Source organism: Hesperophylax consimilis, chromosome 14 (assembly GCF_061612785.1).
Source record: "Hesperophylax consimilis isolate HC1 chromosome 14, BYU_Hcon_1.0, whole genome shotgun sequence".
In the NCBI taxonomy this organism is placed as follows: Eukaryota; Metazoa; Arthropoda; class Insecta; order Trichoptera; family Limnephilidae; genus Hesperophylax; species Hesperophylax consimilis.
Window position 1 is genome coordinate 15,604,225 of NC_142849.1, and position 19,603 is coordinate 15,623,827.

General features: G+C 33.3%; 1 protein-coding gene across 1 annotated transcript in view; it reads left to right on the forward strand.

Annotated features, from left to right (window-relative positions):
• The first annotated feature begins 2,240 nt into the window (after nucleotides 1-2,240).
• LOC149417964 (uncharacterized) overlaps nucleotides 2,241-19,603 on the forward strand; it is a 50,034-nt gene continuing 32,671 nt past the window's right edge. Inside the window, exons 1-7 of the mRNA XM_089639567.1 lie at nucleotides 2,241-2,307; nucleotides 3,450-3,485; nucleotides 3,665-3,700; nucleotides 10,030-10,065; nucleotides 10,272-10,343; nucleotides 10,891-10,959; nucleotides 14,325-14,504. Coding sequence (XP_089495693.1) covers nucleotides 3,698-3,700; nucleotides 10,030-10,065; nucleotides 10,272-10,343; nucleotides 10,891-10,959; nucleotides 14,325-14,504 — 360 coding nt within the window. The 5' untranslated portion in view covers nucleotides 2,241-2,307; nucleotides 3,450-3,485; nucleotides 3,665-3,697. The remainder of the gene's footprint in view (nucleotides 2,308-3,449; nucleotides 3,486-3,664; nucleotides 3,701-10,029; nucleotides 10,066-10,271; nucleotides 10,344-10,890; nucleotides 10,960-14,324; nucleotides 14,505-19,603) is intronic.

Consider the following 19,603-nt stretch of genomic DNA (forward strand, 5'->3'; position numbering starts at 1 on the left):
ATCCACGGTGGATTTCTTGGCACAATAAGGGTTAATTTTGTAAAAGTAATTTGTAGAAAAATATATCAGCGTTTATTCTAGAAAGCTTTACAAAAGAAAAAAGATATTATTTTACCGCTCTTAAAAAATAATTTATATGCTACCAATAATACCCGTTATTACAACTTGATAAAAAAATAACGTCTTCTAAAATCTAGTTGCCAGGCGAATGAAAATAAATTAATTATGTTCAAATTAATGAGTTATGAGAGAAGACGTTGAATTATGTTCATAATACAAAAACAAGCATCCATATGTGTTCATTTTAGTATTTTAAAATTTCTCTGTACTTTAAAGTGTACAGCAAAAGCAGGGTTGCCGTCTGTTAATAAAAATTATAAAAAATATTTAATAAAATTATATTTATACAGAAAGGTTCTTATTGACTGAGAATAGGTTTTCATTTCATCTGTTTGTAAATTTGTTTGCACGTTCCGTTTCCGTTTGAAAACGGTGACCGTTTTTTCCGAAAAGTTTCTTTTTTAAATTTGAAATTGTTTGTCTATTTGGACTTACTTATTCACAATTTTTTATTCAATATTAAAGTACCTACCTATCTGCCTGAAAAATGTTTGAAAAAATAATGGTTATTGAGTAAAATTGAGGAAAATAAAAATAAATTCACACACAAAATTACAAAATGGATTAAACAACGAAAAAGACAAAATTACCAAAATGTCATAACATAAAATAAAAATAAAACCTACACGTAACACACAAAACCAATATAAACACACATCACTCACAAACACACAAGATTATATATTAAATGTATTATTTTATCTTATATTGTAGATTCTATTTAGATTATATTTTCATATTATAAAATGAAGGCCTCAGCACGGGCAAGCCACCCAGTGAGGCCAACATTACTGGAAAACTTTGAAATGTAAAAAAATATTGTACCAAATAAAATTAAAAATAAAAATAAAAATTGACGTTTCTTTGGAAAAATTGTATTAAAATGTCGTTTTAGAAATAAAATAAATATTTATAGTTTTTTGTGAAAATAAGTGGTCAGATATTTAAGTAACTAATTACAAATCTTATTGATTTTAGAGGAAATTTTGTTAACGATTTATTAAATATGTGAAAATTATGAACATAATTTTTTTATATCTGAAGTCTACGGTTCATTGAACTACTGGTTTATCTTGAACACTTTAATGGAAAATCTAAACAAAATTTATAGGTTATTCTGAAAAAATATTAGCTATCGTATTTTGTTTTAAATTTATTTAAAGCATATTTATCTAGGAGTTTATTGACAAGTTAAAATAAAATCGGGTAAAAAAAAGAACACATTTTAAAAAAATCGTGACCGAATAAAAGAATTTATTCACGATATTACAAGAATAATAAATTAAACTAAAGTGTGACAGCCCTGAGCTTCCGACTGGAAGTACAAACAACTTCCTACAATATCCGACCACAAATGGCCGAGATCCGGTAGCGGTGACAAAGGAAAAATTGTTCTTTATGGCCGCAAACATCTTGAGGGAAAATCTTCATGAAGAATTCGAGCGGAATATTCATGGGAAGAATGATATGTGCCGGTTAGATTTGTCTCAATAAAGGGTGGCGTGTGGGAGAATATTTATGGAGGCTTATATCACATTTGATTACACAAAAACAAAGCGCCAACAGAAAAGGAGCAAGTTATGACGGAAATAATTTTCGAGTACGTCGTTCCGTTAACCCAGATAATATTTTTGGCAGTTTATTTATTGAGAAAAGGAAGACAACACAACACGAGAATATAAACAATATTATTTTAAACTAGTAGTTCTGAAAACAGTAGAACTTGCGTCCGAAAAAGTATGTTTCTAATTTTTTTCTTATTTAATACACCGTTGCCAAAATTTCCTCTGAAATCAATAAGATGTGTAAGTAGGTACTTAAATAAATTTAAGTAGGTACCTACGTACTTACTTAATTACGTACCATATTTGTTATATAACATTTTTTTCAATTTCAATTATACAATAAGGAATTGTAACATTTATCCAAAGAACGTTTCTATCTTTCACCTCAAATCACTCTCCTAACATGTCTAGTTATTTTATAAAAATCACCTTTCTAGAGAATTTCCTGGTTCACACGCTGAGTTTTTCAGTCTAACGGTTAAGAGTTTTGCACGTTTCGCAGTCATAAAGTATATTTATTTAACTGATATACTATTACTCCTTTGTTCTAGGTCCACCAGGTCCTCCAGGGAAGAGGGGCAAAAAGGGAAAGAAGGGAGACGCGGGGGAACCGGGACCAGCTGTAAGTGTATTAAACATTTTATTATTTCTTAACATATACATCTTTACGATCCGTTTTCTCCTGGACGCCATTTCCTAGCGCAAAACTAGTACCTAGCGTTGATACGGTACTGAAGTAATAAATAATAACTTCAGAGTTGAATATATTTTGATGTTTTTCCAATTCAACTTTTCCTCAGTTTTATGTTCCGCTCTGAATGAGTTAAGGTTATTGTTTTTCTTTATTGCGTCTTGTAAAAAGTTTGATTTATTTAAAGGTTATCGCGTTTTACAACACTTTATTTTTTATGGACAGAATGAGTTCACAGTGCTGTGAATAACCTTCACTTCTATGCAGTGATGTTATTCGATGTAAGAAACAACAGATTTCGATTAAAAAAATCAATCCGGAAACCATTTTATTTTTCACTGTTGCTATATTATATTCTCATATAATAATAAATGAAAAAGCACTAATATTCGATTCATTAAAATAAAGTAACAAAAATATGACACAAGGTGTCCATGGTAAAGTGCACTAACTTCGGGACGTGATTCTAAGTGATTATTATACAAGCAAAAAAAGATAATAACTTTTTCCAAATTACAACGTTTTATGTTAGTTTTCAGGTAAATGAGTAGTTTGTTTGGAAAAAAAATAATGTTCTAAGAAATTTGTATGGAAAAAAAAAACAATATGATATCGAAAAAAGATAATCGTCTTTTTTACTTCTACCATCATGTAGAATCATCTCCCTTGTACGCTTTACCCCCGGACACACTGTATAAAGCATTCAACAATGTTATAAAAATAAATATTTAATTACAACATAACTCTTTTCTCAAAAATATTCGTTTACCAGTAAGTCTATAACACATTGCTGGACGCCAAAAGTTTATTTATGAAGATAGATTTCCGGATTTTTTTTCCTCAAGGGTTTCCGGAAACCCGTATATGAACCTAGTTTTGCTTAAAAAATATCTAGATGGACTCTTATTGTATTATTGTTTCTAGTACTTAGATATTGAATTTGTTGTTACGAAGGATGATGATCCTTACTAAAACAAGTAACATTACTTTTGCATGCTTATTTTGATGTATTATTTGGCAAATTTATTTTTTGTTGCATTTTTTGTTAAGCAAATAATTTTGCTTTTTTTCAGGGATCTACAGGGGCACCTGGCAAGAACGGATTTCCGGTATACATACTATTTTATTTCTTGTTTTTCATTTACACTCTTAACGAAAACCCAAAAACTAATTTCCTGAAAAAATTTTTTTTTCAAATCTTTTTCGTATGAAGAACAAAGAAAATTTTTTCTCTCACCAAAAATTCCACAAGCAAAAAAACTGATTGCATTGCACCCTTAAATTACAGGCCACGAAAGGTGAAAAGGGTGAACGAGGTTACATGGTAAGACATTTTCTGTTCGCCCGGTGATTTGGTTTGTTTTGCTTTAACTAACAGGAGCTATTTTGTACCAACAACAACTCGAATTCTAACAAAACAACACCCCAAGAAATGACATTAACCCGTTTAAACGTATTTTAGATTAATCCCTAGTATCTACTTACGTAGTATTACTTCTAACGTGTATTTTGTTATGTAGATAGTGTTATTTGTAACTGGTTTTTCGCAGGAAAAGTGCCTTTACTTGATGAACCATTTTTTTATCTAAACTTGGTAGTTTTATGTTTTGATTGACTAAAGGGTATGAGGTGTAATGAAGCTCTAATACCAATGTTGATTGATATACGCAATTGAATGGCGTGGAATTGACAAAACTTGGAAAAAGATGGAGAGGTTGAATGTTAAATATCGTGAGTCGTTTGTGTGGTAAAAAGTATACCCGAATTAAAATATTCAATGGCGTTCGCTTACATAATTATATGAAAAGTAATCAAGATTGTCTGGCATGCTATTAGGTAGAAGTAGTAGTTGGGAACTTCCAAGGAAGAAGAGATGCCTATCCTGCTTTTGCAATGAGCAGCAGTTGGAAGAGAAAGAGAAAATAGATAGAAATAGATAATATAGAAAATCTTAGAAAAATATAAGGATATAAAATGATTCAAAGACGTCTTAAGGGGTCCAGCGCTACTACTACTGATTATTTTATACCGATTTTCCGAACACGGTTACGTTGTTGATATCCAGACCACTATTGATGATGCAGTAAATTAGAAATCGACATACGCCGGTAACACTGGATGTATGTTATATGAATTGACATTGGTAAATGTCAAACGGCTACGTAAAAGTTAACAATGGGAATAATTTGACATTGGAAGTCAGCATGTACTTTTTGACACTAAAAAAATATTTAATTAGTTCATGAGATCTTCAGTCATAACTCGTAACTAACAAATTTTGTTTCTCCAGGCTGGAACGGAATCATCGCGTCTTAGATGAATTAATTAAGTCTATGGATCATATAAACGATTTCTTTCAATTCTAAGAGCTTAGTTAGTTCACCTCCATTCATTAACAAGCGAGTTATTTTGCATAATATCAAAAATATTATTCAAAAAGTTGTGCATGCCGACTTATCTGACGCCTTGGAGGCCGCACTTAAGGCAGCGGCTTATGTCTACAGACTGTCAGAATCATATTCTGACCGTGCTCGCAAATATCGCTAACTGACCATAAATGAAGGATTTCGTATTGATATAGGGGTTTATCGATCGTCCGTGCTAGACCTCAAGCAAGACATGGAACAAAGATGATTTAGGCTATGGGGGAAATCATGTATCATGGAAATTATTTATCCCAGAGATGTATGAGTGTGAATGATCCAGAGAGTTTATTGAGTTCAGAACTCTCAATCGTATTTTCCCACGTAGTGTGTGGTTGCTGGTTCATTAGTCAGTTGAACGGTACTCAAAGTAAGTAGACTAATAAATTTAACAGAAATCCTTTATGTAGTTCCCACTAATATTCGATGTTTACTAACAAACACGCAAATCTACAAACATTGCACATAATAACAAACAATGGGATAATATTTATTACTATAACAACACAAGAACATTATATTTCATGAACACAGGCTATGAAAATTTACATAATTCAATTTCATATATCTGTTATGTTTTCGTCAGAATAGAAGCTAAATAATAAAAGAATTTTTGAAAAATCATGGTTTCCTGGTTATGTGATTTAACAAAACTGTACCATAGAAACAAATGTTTATAATAACAATAATATCAACATGGAAATACCGAATTACATTTCCGTGGTGTTGGTATTTTTTTTTTCTTGCCGGTAGGTTCATGTTTAGGGCATTTATTTTTATTTTGTAATTATTTTTATGTGTAATTGCGACGTAAACGACGAGATATTTCTATGCTCCTGGTATTTCGTTCCTTTCGACGGATTCTCGTTTTGACGTTTATTATCATTCATATCTAGCGCCGACCAGTGAAAATCACGGACAGTCTGAATTCTCGACAACTCAGTACCAATTTTGAAAATTAGTTTCTGTGAAAAATGTTATACTGTAGGTAGGAACATTATCGCTAGTCCAAACAAGCACTTTAATTCAAATTATGACACTTTAATTGAAAGCAAAATTTCTAGAGTTCTTTGAACTAGAATTACAGACAGACAGTCACTACCGAAATTAATATTTTTCATTAAGGCGATGCACTACATCGTGTAATATTTTAAATTGAGCCGCTATCAATAACAACCCTTACGTAGATGGCGATAAGGTTTAAATTCCCGCTTAACACCATCCGCCTGTTTTGATTTATGCAAGAAAAAAACATGGCCAAAAAGTTTTTTTATTTTATTTTGCGGATGTTCAGGCATAAATTTTTTTTTCGATCATTTTATAAATAACTTAATTTGTCACATTATACATTAAAATCAAAACCGAAAATGGGTTCGCAAGTAGAAGATTTTTAACTTTAAAGCAGTTTTCATAGGCCTTATACATTATTTTTTACTGGGCTTATAAAAAGATTTCTCTAAAAAATACTCGATTATTTCAAAGGCCAAGATGTATACTACTCGCAGTATTTAATTAAAGCATCTGAAACATTAGGCGACCAAATTTTCAAACCAAAAACACATGATTTTGCATTACTACGTATGGCATCGCCTTAAGTGCTTTTGAATTCCTTAGGAAAATGATTTTAATTAGGTTACATAATTTTAGCAGACATTTTAATTCTTAATTATTTAATTATTTGCTATTAAATATTGTTTTAAAAACTCCATAGCTCACGATGGATATAATATTTCAACTACAGCCATTTTAGTCAATGAATTCAGCAGAAAAAGCCAGCATTAATTGTGTTGGTTTACAAATTACAGATAGATTTTTATTTCTTGTAAATTTCAGATCTCCTAAATAAAAATTATAACTAAGGTAATTAATATTCAACGATTGTTATTGAATAAGAAACATTAAAGCACTATTCTGTTTTTTATAAATTTCAGGAACATAATTTCGAAGCGTGCGTACCTTTAATATCAATATATCAAAACTAAGTTTTTCGTTTAACCCTTTTACAAAACGGAACAGATGTCGTTTAATATTTTTTACCGCCTATTTGTTTATATATTTTATTTAGTCAAGACAAAGGCACATTCAACATGGGCTCGTGGGCAGTACGAAATAGAGTGGCGGGTCGCGTTTTGCTCAACACTAGCTTAAAAATAGATTCCCTGTGTTTGTAATACTGTTATTAGGTACTCAATAGATTATTTTTCAAGCAAAAACAAAAATAATACCTGTGCACTTGGAATGGTTTACGGAAAACAATAGTTTCACATTTTTCTTATATACAGAAAACTGTATCTTCAATGATAGAATGAATGATCCCAATGCGAAGATAAATTATGACTATTATCCCTCCACGCAGCAACTGGTACAGGTGATTTGGGTCATCAATGTCCTATGACACGATATCTCCTAATTGAATCATTGTGGCACCACACATCCCGAACAGTGTTCGGAACACTCGGCATATCTCTTTCATCTTTACTGAATGGTAGAAATTATCTCCACTTTATTGCTACGAGCCGAATGATACTTTTTCTCGTCCAGGGTTGCTACAACACTATGGGAAATGCGTACGATACACACGAGCGGGTGAAACGAGGGACGGTCTTAAAAATCCACCTTTCTATACAGGCCGACACTTTTGATTCGGCGGTCTTAATTCAGACTCATTAAGTTCAGATAAAAACCCTTTCAGTATGGCTTGATATGATTGTGCGTTCAAGACAAAACATATTAAAAGGTATATATTGGTAGCTTTGGAGCTAACGATTGTGCGTTTACATTTTCTCAAAGAAGAAAGCCAAATGTAAGCCCTAAGTTTGAAAATAAAATATTTCTGAACTGAAGAGATTACCTGCAAGCAGAAGTGGTTCCTTGATATGTGCTTTTGTGCATTGCACTGCTTGTCTTCGGTCTTCACATAACTTACAATTACATATGTGCCCCAGTCTCGATATACGAACGTAAGCTCCAGTCATAATTCCCGCCTGCTATCTTTTATTACAAGACTCCCACGCAAGGGCAAACTCTTGTGCCTATTGTGCGTATTTCGATGTGCACAAAACTTTGGTTTACAATAGGTACTACTGGGACTGCTCAGTCAATCGGAGAAAGATCACGCTCATAATGGCAAGGCATTCATCAGAGCAGTAGAAACTCTTGGAAAAAATGATTTTGATGATTTCATTTTTTTTAACAAATAACTTCTCGGTTCTCCTTAGTACATAGAATCTGGTTCAATTCCATTACTAATTTACGCTACAATTTTCCTTCGTGATTTATGCCATCGATATTTTGTTATTACATGACCACTTCGTACTTTTCCCAGATGTAATTAAATAATTTAACTGTGTTATACAAAGTAATCCATTCAGTATTCAGGGCGACATATTTATTTACACATAGGCGGCCATACCCCGTGCGGCGCCCCTGTGTCTAGTTTTGACGACGTCCACTTTTATATTCTTCTTATAGTCTTCAACAAAAGACTCTTCTTTTATCACGATTGACGCGTTATATCCGTTACTTCCATTGTGTCGTGTCGAGAGAATGCCCCGATATTAAGTCCTAATAGATGTTCGATGTTATTATGGTGTCCGAAAACCCCAAAGACTTACATACATGGCAATAAAATGAGACTTCTTTACGAGCGTATCATGTTACAAGCTCGTAACTCTTTCCCTTTGAGGATCTCAAGTCTTATTCAATTCTATAATGGAGGACATTAAAGCGGCCAATGCCAATGGTTTGGTTCATACAGATACTTAGAGTCCACAGTACCTAATATACATTCACATATTCTCAGCAAGACAGACAAAGTCTCGACCAGTGTCTTACTAAAATTTTTACCGGGGCGAGGGATTCCAAGTATTATCAACACATCTGGTGCCGTGACCAGGAGCGTCATTGTATTCAACTTCTGACTCCGACACCTTGTACAATTAATTCTGAGAATTAATTGAAGGCTTCGACATAAAACGGAGTACAGATGATTATAATCACATCTTGTATACCTCTACTCTCGTGGTGCGCAGTTGTTGCTTGGATTATTATTTGTTGTTTAGGGGCTACTTTAGGATTTGAGTGAGGAACTGCGAGGCGAGGCAAGTGACTGATACACTCTCGTGCTCTGCCTCATATAACGGTCTCGTCGATTTTCTGTATAGATTGGGCATACCTAATATAAACTGGTTGGTGATAGTCTTCCTTGAAATAAATTTAGAAAAAAAAAACTTTGGATTACAGTTGTATAAAGACTAGAGGGATTTACTTACAATTTTTTTAAATGTATGGTCAAGTATTGGAAATCAGTTTGGTGTAGATTTGCTCTTTCACGACTATTTACGGAGAGGATGACGTGTAATGGTTTATTGCATGGTTAAACTGGGATACTTAGATTCAGATTACATTATTTTGAAACGGAAGTTACTCTGTTCCAGGGACTCGGAGGAATTCGAGGCTTTCCAGGATTTCCGGTTTGTCTCACCATATTATCTAAAATTGGTCTCGCGGGGTATAGTGGCCTACAGAATGGTTAGATATCGGTGATTTAATGATATTATCGGTGATTTGTGAATAATTATTAGGTAAAATCATTTTAGGTGATGGAGTGTTCCGAATGTATGGATTCTACATCGTTTAGTATATATTTTGTTCTGGCTATAGAAATCATAATTGTCTCTTTTTAGATACCTACCAACTCTTCATAATAATATTTTGTATTACATCTTGTATTATACACACATAAAGTATTATGCACTCTAAATCTAACCTGACCCATGCAAGACTAAACTGAAAAATAATTTTCAAATAATCCCTTGCTAACACATTGAACCAATAATTTGATTTAAAAAAATATAAATCATTTTCCACTAATATATATTATCTTTGAAAACGGAACAGTTTCACACTGTTACGGGCATCTTCATAGTGGATGAAAATACTGGTAGCATGGTGAAACCGGTCCGTTGTCAAATAAATAAGTGGATTAAAGTTATAAAGCGTTTAAATCATTTTATTACAAAGGAATAACACAGTGAATTAATAGTTTCAAATATAGAAATATTCCATTAATATGAAATCCCCACAATATATATTTTAATGCATTCTTACTTGTTATGCTATGAATACGTATTCTTTTATTTTGGTGTCTTCTGCAATCTATCACTTTTGCTTCCTTAGTGTATTTATGTAGTGTCTATTATATTTGAATATCCATTTATTTTGTCTTCAGGGACCAATTGGCCTCGATGGACCTAAGGGAGATCCTGTAAGTATTTATACATTTTCATAAATAAACAAGAGTACCTAACATCATTTTTTTTCACATTTCCTAAATTACGTCAATAACGAGAGTTTATTCAATCGCCAAAACAAATATTTTATCATCATAAATAAATTAAAGATATTCCCAAATATCGATGGATTTGTTAATTAAGAGTAAAATTATTGTTAATTTGAGGTTTACATTTTCAGGGAAGACCAGGAGACAAAGGACAAAAGGGAGAACTAGGGAACCCAGGATTTGACGTGTTTTCAGCTGTGAAGGTAACCATAATATTAACAAAACAAACGGAGAAATTCACAATTAAATGAGAATTAAATCTAAAAATGCCACACAATTGAGAGATAATATCTCTTGATCTTATTATTTCAGATGGTTTTTAATTTAGTGCTAACCCTTTCGGACCGCAGGTATATTTAAAAATTCATAGATCTCAGAATATTTTCCTCCCAATGGAGCGAATATAAAATGGCGGTTTTCGTTTTCCAAATTCTGGTTTTGCGCTCTATTTTTTTTATCGGATTTTAGCTACTTGTTCAGGCTGAAGCCATTTTTACATTTTTATGTGAGTTGTTTTAATGATGTGTGTGTATTTTTTTTAACTCAAAAGTGTTACCCATATTACAGCTCATACATTAACGTACCTATTGGCCATACTAAATTCGCTGTAGACAAACAATATCATCCAGTGAGGTTGTTTACCTAGTAACTTTCACTATCGTTTTTTTAAAGAAATTTTCGGTATCTGAAAACTCATTTTGAATAATGAATGTATTTTAGGAAGTAACAGAGCATGATAAACCTTTACAGGGCGTGAAAAGATCAGTTACAACTCTCCGTGGCGGGACTCTAGGGTACGCGGAAATCGTAGCAGTTAAGGTACTTCTAATTTAACCACCGTAGGAAAATCGTAGACTTGAAACCATAGATTTTATCATCTTGTGTGCTTTAGTTTTATTGTGCTGTTCCGTACTTGAGCTGAATCGAGTTGGTTTCTTTGAATTTACGTTGTATTATTAGGTTTTATTTCTTCTTTATTATTTGACTTAATGTTGTGTGTAGTTAGCCTTTGTATGTTCTCTGGTGTTTCTCGTTCAACTTGGCAAGGAGTTGTAAGTTGTAACTGTAATGTTGTTATTTCGCAATACTCTTTTGTGTTTGTTAGATCGTGCTTTCTCAGAACAACAACAACTCTAGATTTGGGATAAATTATCTCTGTTTTGTATATGCCATAAAAGTTTTCTGGAGTAAAAAAATAACGGCTTGGTTTTTACTTCTTTCATCAATATTACAATTATTCAAAGATAATACATTGAAGCAATTAAACCTTAATTATTCATTAATATAATATCTAAATTCCTCTATTTTCTACACAACCATTATATTTACAAAGGGATAAAATATTTTTAATAGTCTTCCTGAAGAATTTAAAAAATATATGTATTTAATATTATTCAAGAAAAAATTAAAATTATATTTAAATGCTGAACAAACAAAAAAATTCAAGTAACTTCATTTCGAATCATATTTATATTATATAATGTTATCACATCCTGTAGGTACTATCATATACTCTATGATATTACTTTTTACTCCTACACCAAACTCATGAGCCAGTTCTCTTCATTGGTGTAGAAATACTAAAAAAACATTGAACGTTAAAATGGAATATATTTGCTGGAAAAAAAATCTTCTCGACTTTTATCTGTTAAATCAAATTGCCCACTTGCTTCTTCTGTAGTGAGGCAATTGCAAATCTAGATCGCTTCTCTCTTACAATTATTTAGCTTTAAATTTGTTGTTGTTGTTTTGAGTAGGTGTATATTATCAAGGTTTTATGTTGTTTTGTGTTTTATGTTGTTTTGTGTTGTATGTTGGTTTGTTGTGCTAAGTAGTCACTGCTTTTTAGGGCCTGCAAGCCGCTGGTCACAATATTTCAGCCCAGACGATTATAACTCTAAAGGTAAGTGTAGTTGTGTTTTTTCTTCATTTTCTGCTATAATTTTATACCCTTTTTAACGGTTTGTCATATTCATATCGTAATAAATAATCTTTGATCGAATGGTATTAATTAAATGGCAGCCTACTTGATTTCTTTTAAAAATAGTATCATATATGTTTCAAATGATCGCTTTGGTATTCAAGTCCCATTATAGAATTCATAAAATTTTTTAAATAAACTAATATAATTCCACGGACTGGAGAACCTACCTAGTCTGCTTTTAGCTTTTTGGAAGTAGGTACCCACCTACGTAGTTCTAAAGCCTTCAGGCTTACAAACTGCCATTACGAATCTTTAGACATTTATATTCCTGACTTTATTATTATTAAATACCGTAATGTTTAGATTAAAAATACGAAGTAAAGTAATTAATTCACAGTCGTTCTTACTAGGTATTCCTGTTTTAAGGCGGACTGTAGATTTTTGTACGGGTTTTACGTCATGTTTTCATTTTCATGTATGTTGATTTCCACAAAACAAAAAAAAATAATAAAAACTGTTAATTTTTGTTGAAATGATTTCCGCTTTTTAATTTTTAACTACGTTATTATTTAAAAATATTATAAACGTAGGTAACGTGTTTACTTACGTTCTAATGAGTTCTAATTTTCAAGATTTTACACATTTCAGAATAATTTTGCGTTTGAAGGTATCATTTTATTTGGTTTTCATTGTGTTTCTCTCCTTCCTGTTTAATGTAGCATGCCTTGTTTTTAAGCAGATTTTTTCATCTCCGATATGTTTATATTAAATTTTATCAATCTATTGAGTTTTTACCCATAATTAAAAAGTGTAAATTTAAAAAAAAATACAATTTTACTCTTACTTTGAACGTCTATTATGTAAAATTTCATCAAGAAGTATAACATTATGTGGGAAAAATCGTTTTTTTAAATATCAAGTAGACAATCAGTCACCTTACTCATAGATCACCTTACCAAATCAAGTTTGCAAAATTTCTCCATTCCCAGAGTAAAACTGTAGATTTGTATAAAAAAAATCAACCCCGCCACATACAATCCTCTTTACATAATGTAGATTATAATAAATTTATGTAGGTACCTAGGTACTTATCTAGAAGTAATGGGATTAATGTTTTAGGCTTTGATTTTTGCATGTCCGTAGCAATCTGTGTTATTTTTATTCTATATGTAGTATGTGTATATGTATGTTTATTCCATGTTGATTGTCCATTACTCTGTTTGACATTTCATATTAGCGAAGCCTTATTGGCCAAACAGGCCAAGTCCATTAAATCCATTAAGCCTCAGCATTATCATTGACTCAACCTTCGCGGTCAATCGAACGCCAATGTTATCTGATTTATGACTTAACTTTTATCAGCCTTCAACATTATGTCACGATGCTATTTGTCATATAATTACTGGGTGCGCATTTCTAAATACACCAAGATACAACAAGACACGTGAATAATCATGCGTTTTGTGTGATTTAGGTTTTGGTTCGTAGGTGCTATAAAATTATGTACCTAAGTCATATCGATGTATGTCCTAATAAAAGATGACATACTATTTTGTTGAATATCTGAAATAACTGTGAATTGTGTAAAAGTCTCTTTCTTTAAACAAAAGGCAAGGAGACGTATTTTTTTCCACAGTTTACCAGATAGGAGTCAACAATAAATTAACTATTTTAAATGACTTTCTCGTAAACAATTTTCATTTGTTGCCAGCAGGTTATCTACCACCTACGAACTGCAGTTTCTGTTGGTAATTTGATAGCAATAGGAAAAGGCGTTTATACATCATTATTGTATTTTTTATGTTTAGAGAAAGTAACTGCAGATTAATTATTAAATAAAATTCTAAGTAAATATAGTGTCCTGGTGAAGAAAGCTTTGTTTTTTAAATATGTTGATATATTTTTATTAAATAGTGGTTTGGAAAAGGTGGGTTTTTTTCTTCAATTAAAATGATGCCACGAATTGAATTGTCAATTATTGACGAAATTGTAATAATTTCTCTCAACAGTGCATTTTATTATTTTTCAATCATTTAAAGCAACTGATTTGTATAGGTGTTGTAATTGATAGTTTGTTGTAACCTCGCTATCTTTCAAATTAACAACGCATGCATGTAACCCAAAGAAAGTTTACAACGAAGTTCTCAGCAATAGGTTCACATTTCGTGGCACTAGGTCCAAGTTCAAATCAGCATGCAGATTAAGCAAAAGAGGTAAAATATGTCAACCATTCTTTATTAATTCAATATTTCGCAATTAGGGAGAGCCAGGAGAACCCGGGCCTCCGGGACCTCCGGGAACCCCGGGTCCCGAGGGACTCCCAGGAGGAGAGGGGAGGGCCGGGACCCCCGGAGAGACCGGGACACGGGGAGAGAGGGGTCTCACAGGACCCGCTGGACCCATCGGACCTACAGGAATTAACGGGCCCATGGGACCAAAGGTAAGACACACTCGTGGACTTTGTATTTTGTGAAAAAATGTTAGATACAAACTTATTTAACACATTTTTCGAAACCTCTTTTCATATTGAACATTTTGGAATAATCTCATGTTTTTTTTATTTATTTTATTTTATTTAAACGCCCATAGGGCTTTTACCTATATTAATGTACATCTTTATTTTTTTAGCTATACAGATAACATTAAAAAAAATCAGTGTTAACAAAATACAGGTTACATAAAAAAGTATCATAGTTAACAAAATATGTTACATAAAATATAAGAGTTATCTGACAACCTCCGTGGTCGAGGAGTAAGGCTTTCGACTAGCAATCCGAATGTCGCGGGTTCAAATCCCGGCGTGCGCAAGTAAATTATGTTGTGTTATTTCAAAATTTATTAATTAATCGTTGTAGATAGGTACGTTGCCCTGGTGTAAGACCACCGTTCAGAATTGAAAGGTTGCTTGAAATGGCTTAAGCTGTGTTTGGTGACCAGATCTGAATACTCCCTGCCTTCCTCTTCCCCATCTTCTTCCCTTCCCGACTACCTTCAGCCTCACAACATACCCGGATTGAGGATGCCATAGCCTCACTGGCTCCAAATGGTTGAAAGAATTTGGGACTCTTGTGCAGTATTCACATTAAAAAATAATAAAATTTTGATTTAAAAAAGGAAGAATTTTTTATGCTTCTTTTAATGACTTATTATATAGATGTCGCAATTGCTTTGTTTTGCGAATTCATATATACGTACACATATAGAACAATTCATAGCCATATTATTGAGTTCGGCAAAAAGTCTATATTCCGAGTAGGTACCTATCTACCCACCTATTTACGGAAATTGTTCCTACATAAATTACGTATTATTAAATCAGGATTATTCGTGTGGTAGTTACCAGTGGGTCGTAGGTACTGCTGTTTCCGTACCTACCAAATAATGAATATTCAAACATTATTATGTAATTAGTTGCTATTGTTAACGAATATACAATCAAAACTATTATAATATTATATGTATGTATGTTGTATTCTATTATTCCCCAGATAATATTATATTGAATATAGGTACTTACCTCCTACGACAATGTGATAAATTAATTTATTTTGTGGTTATTCTATATTCTGTAGGGAAAACCCGGAAGATTTGGAAAGAAGGGAAAAATTGGGATGCCAGGCCTAATTGTAAGAAAGATAGACAAATTAAATCAATTCATAGCATTTTTGAAAGCGATAAAAAATATCTCGGTTTTCTTGGAAAGTGTATTTCAGTACCAACCTAGTAGTCAGTAGGTACTTACTTTTAAACGATTAGTGCGAGTAGATTGTAACTTTAAAAAAATAACTTTAAATAAAACTATTATAGGGCTATCCACTATTTTCGTTATAAAATTGAAGGAAATGTTAAAATTTCTATAGATGTCATTTTTTAAATTACAATCAGTCTCATTGGAAAAAATAACTTATCATATTTTTAATAAGTACATTATTTGAATTCGATAACATCATTTTTTAGTAATTTTTTATATTAGTAGCACTACTGCCATCTGTGTGCAAGTTTTAAAAGCTCGAAGCTTTCAAGCCATCTTTTTGAAATTCGAAGTTTGTAGTAAAGAGATGAACGTTTATTCCAAATCTGTTTTACGCAATGACTAATTAAAATATTCTAGACTGTTATTTTCATGGACCTAAAAATATGGCTTGGTCCATGGTTGTTCTCCATTAAATAGTTTTATGTAACCAGGCGAAACTGCCTGAATTTCGGAATAATGTCTCCTTGTTGAATAAGTAATTAAAGTTAGTATTTTTTCTAGATGGCCGGGTATTTTTGTCGCTCAAGAATGTGGTGGCGGGAATTCACAAAGGGTCCATTTCCATTTTCACATTTCTTTTTCATCATTATATTATAAGAAGATTATAATTATTTTTGTTTGCTGGAAAAATGTATTTTTGCAGTTGACATGGGGTTACCGCACGGACGTATATAAGGGGGGGGTCTTGGGGGTCCGGACCCCCCCCATTGCACCGCGCCGATTGTAGAATACGATAGTTTCTTAAGTCCGCCACAGTGCGGGGAGCGGGGGAATGGGCAGTGCCCCCGCCGCGGCGCGCCGCCGCCGCCCGCGTTTCGGCCGCGCGCACCATACCAAGCTAGAATCTAGTTTAGTCTATTTTGTCTCTTCGCGTTGCGCAGTTGTCAGTTGTTTTAATACAGAAAGAAGTGTCGCATTTAAAAAGTATGAAACGATCAAATCAGGTATCTCTTTTGAGTTTTTTTTCTAAGAAAGAGAGACCAAATCCCAATGAACTTTTATCAAAAGACAATGTGGAATCCTGTCACATTGAAGAAGTAGGAATAAATAGAGCGGGGCCATCCACAGATACTGATGACGATGAAGTGAAGAAAGGTAAGTCTCTTGTTTATTTTATTAGGAAGGAACCCAGTTACTAGAATTTTAAAAACTTTTATCCTGCTCTTATTTTTATTACCAGAGAATTTCTGTAAACAAATGTTTTGCCGTGAGCATAAAATATTTGACAAATGGTAATTTCAGTGTATATGCGACGTGTACCTAAGTGTTATAAAATCATTTCGCCTTTTAACAGAAAGAAATACAATTATATTTAACTAACAACTAACTGGTGCCCGCGACATTGTTCGCGTAGACTTAATTTTTAGTTGAAAATTCTTATTCTTAACATAACTTTTTAGTTTATGAACCGATTGGAATGAAACATAGACTAAAATGTTAAACAAAACCGCATACAAATCGATTAAGCCGTTTCTGAGATTAGCGTGGTCAAACGCACAGACAAACAGACAAAAATTTTAATAACTATTTTATTGACCTCAGTAACATAATTATAGTGCGTATGAATTGTTTTTTTTTTGTAAATATTTATGTACTTACAGAAACGGAACGCTTACGATTTAATTATAGTATGGATTAGAGTATTAGAGTCACAAATTATTATTATTATTCTTACAATTAAATATGACCAAAAAGCTGTTTGAAGATGGGTATGTGCTGTTGTTTTGTTTTAGTCAAATATGTCTTTGTTACAGCCAGGATGGATTTGTGTTCGGCTACGTCCGCAGCCGCAGCCAGGACGGGTTATGATATTGCGCTCTACGTATGTCATCCTCCAAGCAATGACGAGGAAAAGCTGAGAGCATTAAAAGAGCTTTGGACCCCTCCGGATACATTTAAATTTCCAGTCACTATCACTGGTAAAAAGAAACTTTCTTTTCAACGCCATTGGACTACCAGGTACTCATGGCTTGTATATTCAAACGTCATGCAGGGAGCACTTTGCAAAGTATGTGTTTTATTTGGAAAAAAGCATGGCGGTCGTGGTCAGCAAGAACTTGGAGCCTTGGTTAGTAAGCCATTTACTTACTGGAAGAAAGCTTTAGAGAGCTTTGATCACCATGCAGATACTAAGTATCATAAATTTGCTGTTGAGCAGGCAGCAAATTTTGCAAGGATCATGGAAGGAAAAACGTTTGATGTTATAGAGTGCATGAATGCAGAAAACAGTAAAATTGCCGAAGAGAACAGAAAAAGATTGAAAGCCATTGTTGAAACAATTATTCTTTGTGGAAGGCAAGAAATAGCACTAAGAGGAAGTCGTGATTTTGGAGAAATTGGGATAAATGAACCCGAACATAATGATGGTAGTTTTAGAGCACTTCTTCGTTTTCGTGCGCGATCTGGCGATGAAGCACTTAAAAATCATTTACTAACACAAAACATTCACAGTAGAGCCATGTATACGTCACCAGGAATTCAAAATCAAGTGATTGAACTATGTGGTAGTGCTATTCAAGCGCAAGTACTTAATAGGGTCAAAGAGGCTGGTTTTTTTACTGTACTTGCTGATGAAACACAAGACATATCACGGCGAGAACAATTAGCGTTATGTTTACGATACGTACACTGCTCATCTGGGAAATCGGTTATACGCGAAGATTTTTTAGAATTCATCCACGTAGAAGATGTTTCAGCTCAAGCTTTGGCAACGACTATTATATCACATCTCTTATCATATAATTTGGATATGGATAAATGGATTGGTCAAGGCTATGATGGCGCTGCAGTGATGAGCGGCCGGTTACGGGGCGTAAGAACAATAATCGCAGAGCAATACCCGAGAGCGCAATTCGTACACTGTGTTGCTCATGTTCTCAACTTAGTTTTAGCGCATTCATGTGAGATACCAATAATACGTAACTGTATCGGAACCATTAAGAGCGTAATAAACTTTTTTCGCCTATCACCGCTTCGCGACGGACTTTTGAAGAAAATTGCGGATCAAATTAATTCATCTCATTCAACGCTTATCTCTCTTTGTGAGACACGATGGACCGAGAAACACGTGGCTGTCGAAAGATTTGCAGAAATGGTTCCCGTTATATGCGAAACACTTGGGGCACTTCAAGATGCTGCTAGTAGCGACGTCGCTACTCAAGCATACCATCTTCAAATCGCTATGGATAACAGCCAGTTTATTGTTTCTTTAGTTATACTGAGAAAAGTTTTTTCATATACAGCAAACCTTAACAAAGCAATGCAGAAAGTCAATTTCGATTTGACCAACATTTGCGAATATACAAAAAATGTAAAAACGACTTTACTAAATGTTCGGAACGAAAGTCAGTTCGCAATTCTTTTTGAGCAAGCACAGCAGATGAGTTCAAGCGATATAGTAATGCCAAGAATAACTGGAAGGCAAACCCTGCGCAATAATATTGCAGCAGAAACTGCCGAAATATACTACCGACGAAATGTGTTTTACCCTTTCATTGATCATGTTATTACAGAACTCGACACTCGTTTTAAACCACATGAATCGACGATCGAAGGAATTCAAATGCTGCTACCTGAAAAAACCAGTAATGACTCCAGGATAAAAGAAAATCTTAACAAGATTACACAAACATTTCTGGGTGGGGAAAATAAAGGCACAATATTTCTGAGTGAATATGAGATATGGCACAATCACTGGAAATCTGTAGCACAAAAACCTGCAACTGTGATCGACACCATCGATAACTGCGATGATCAGTTTTTCCCTTTAATAAAAAAGCTTCTAA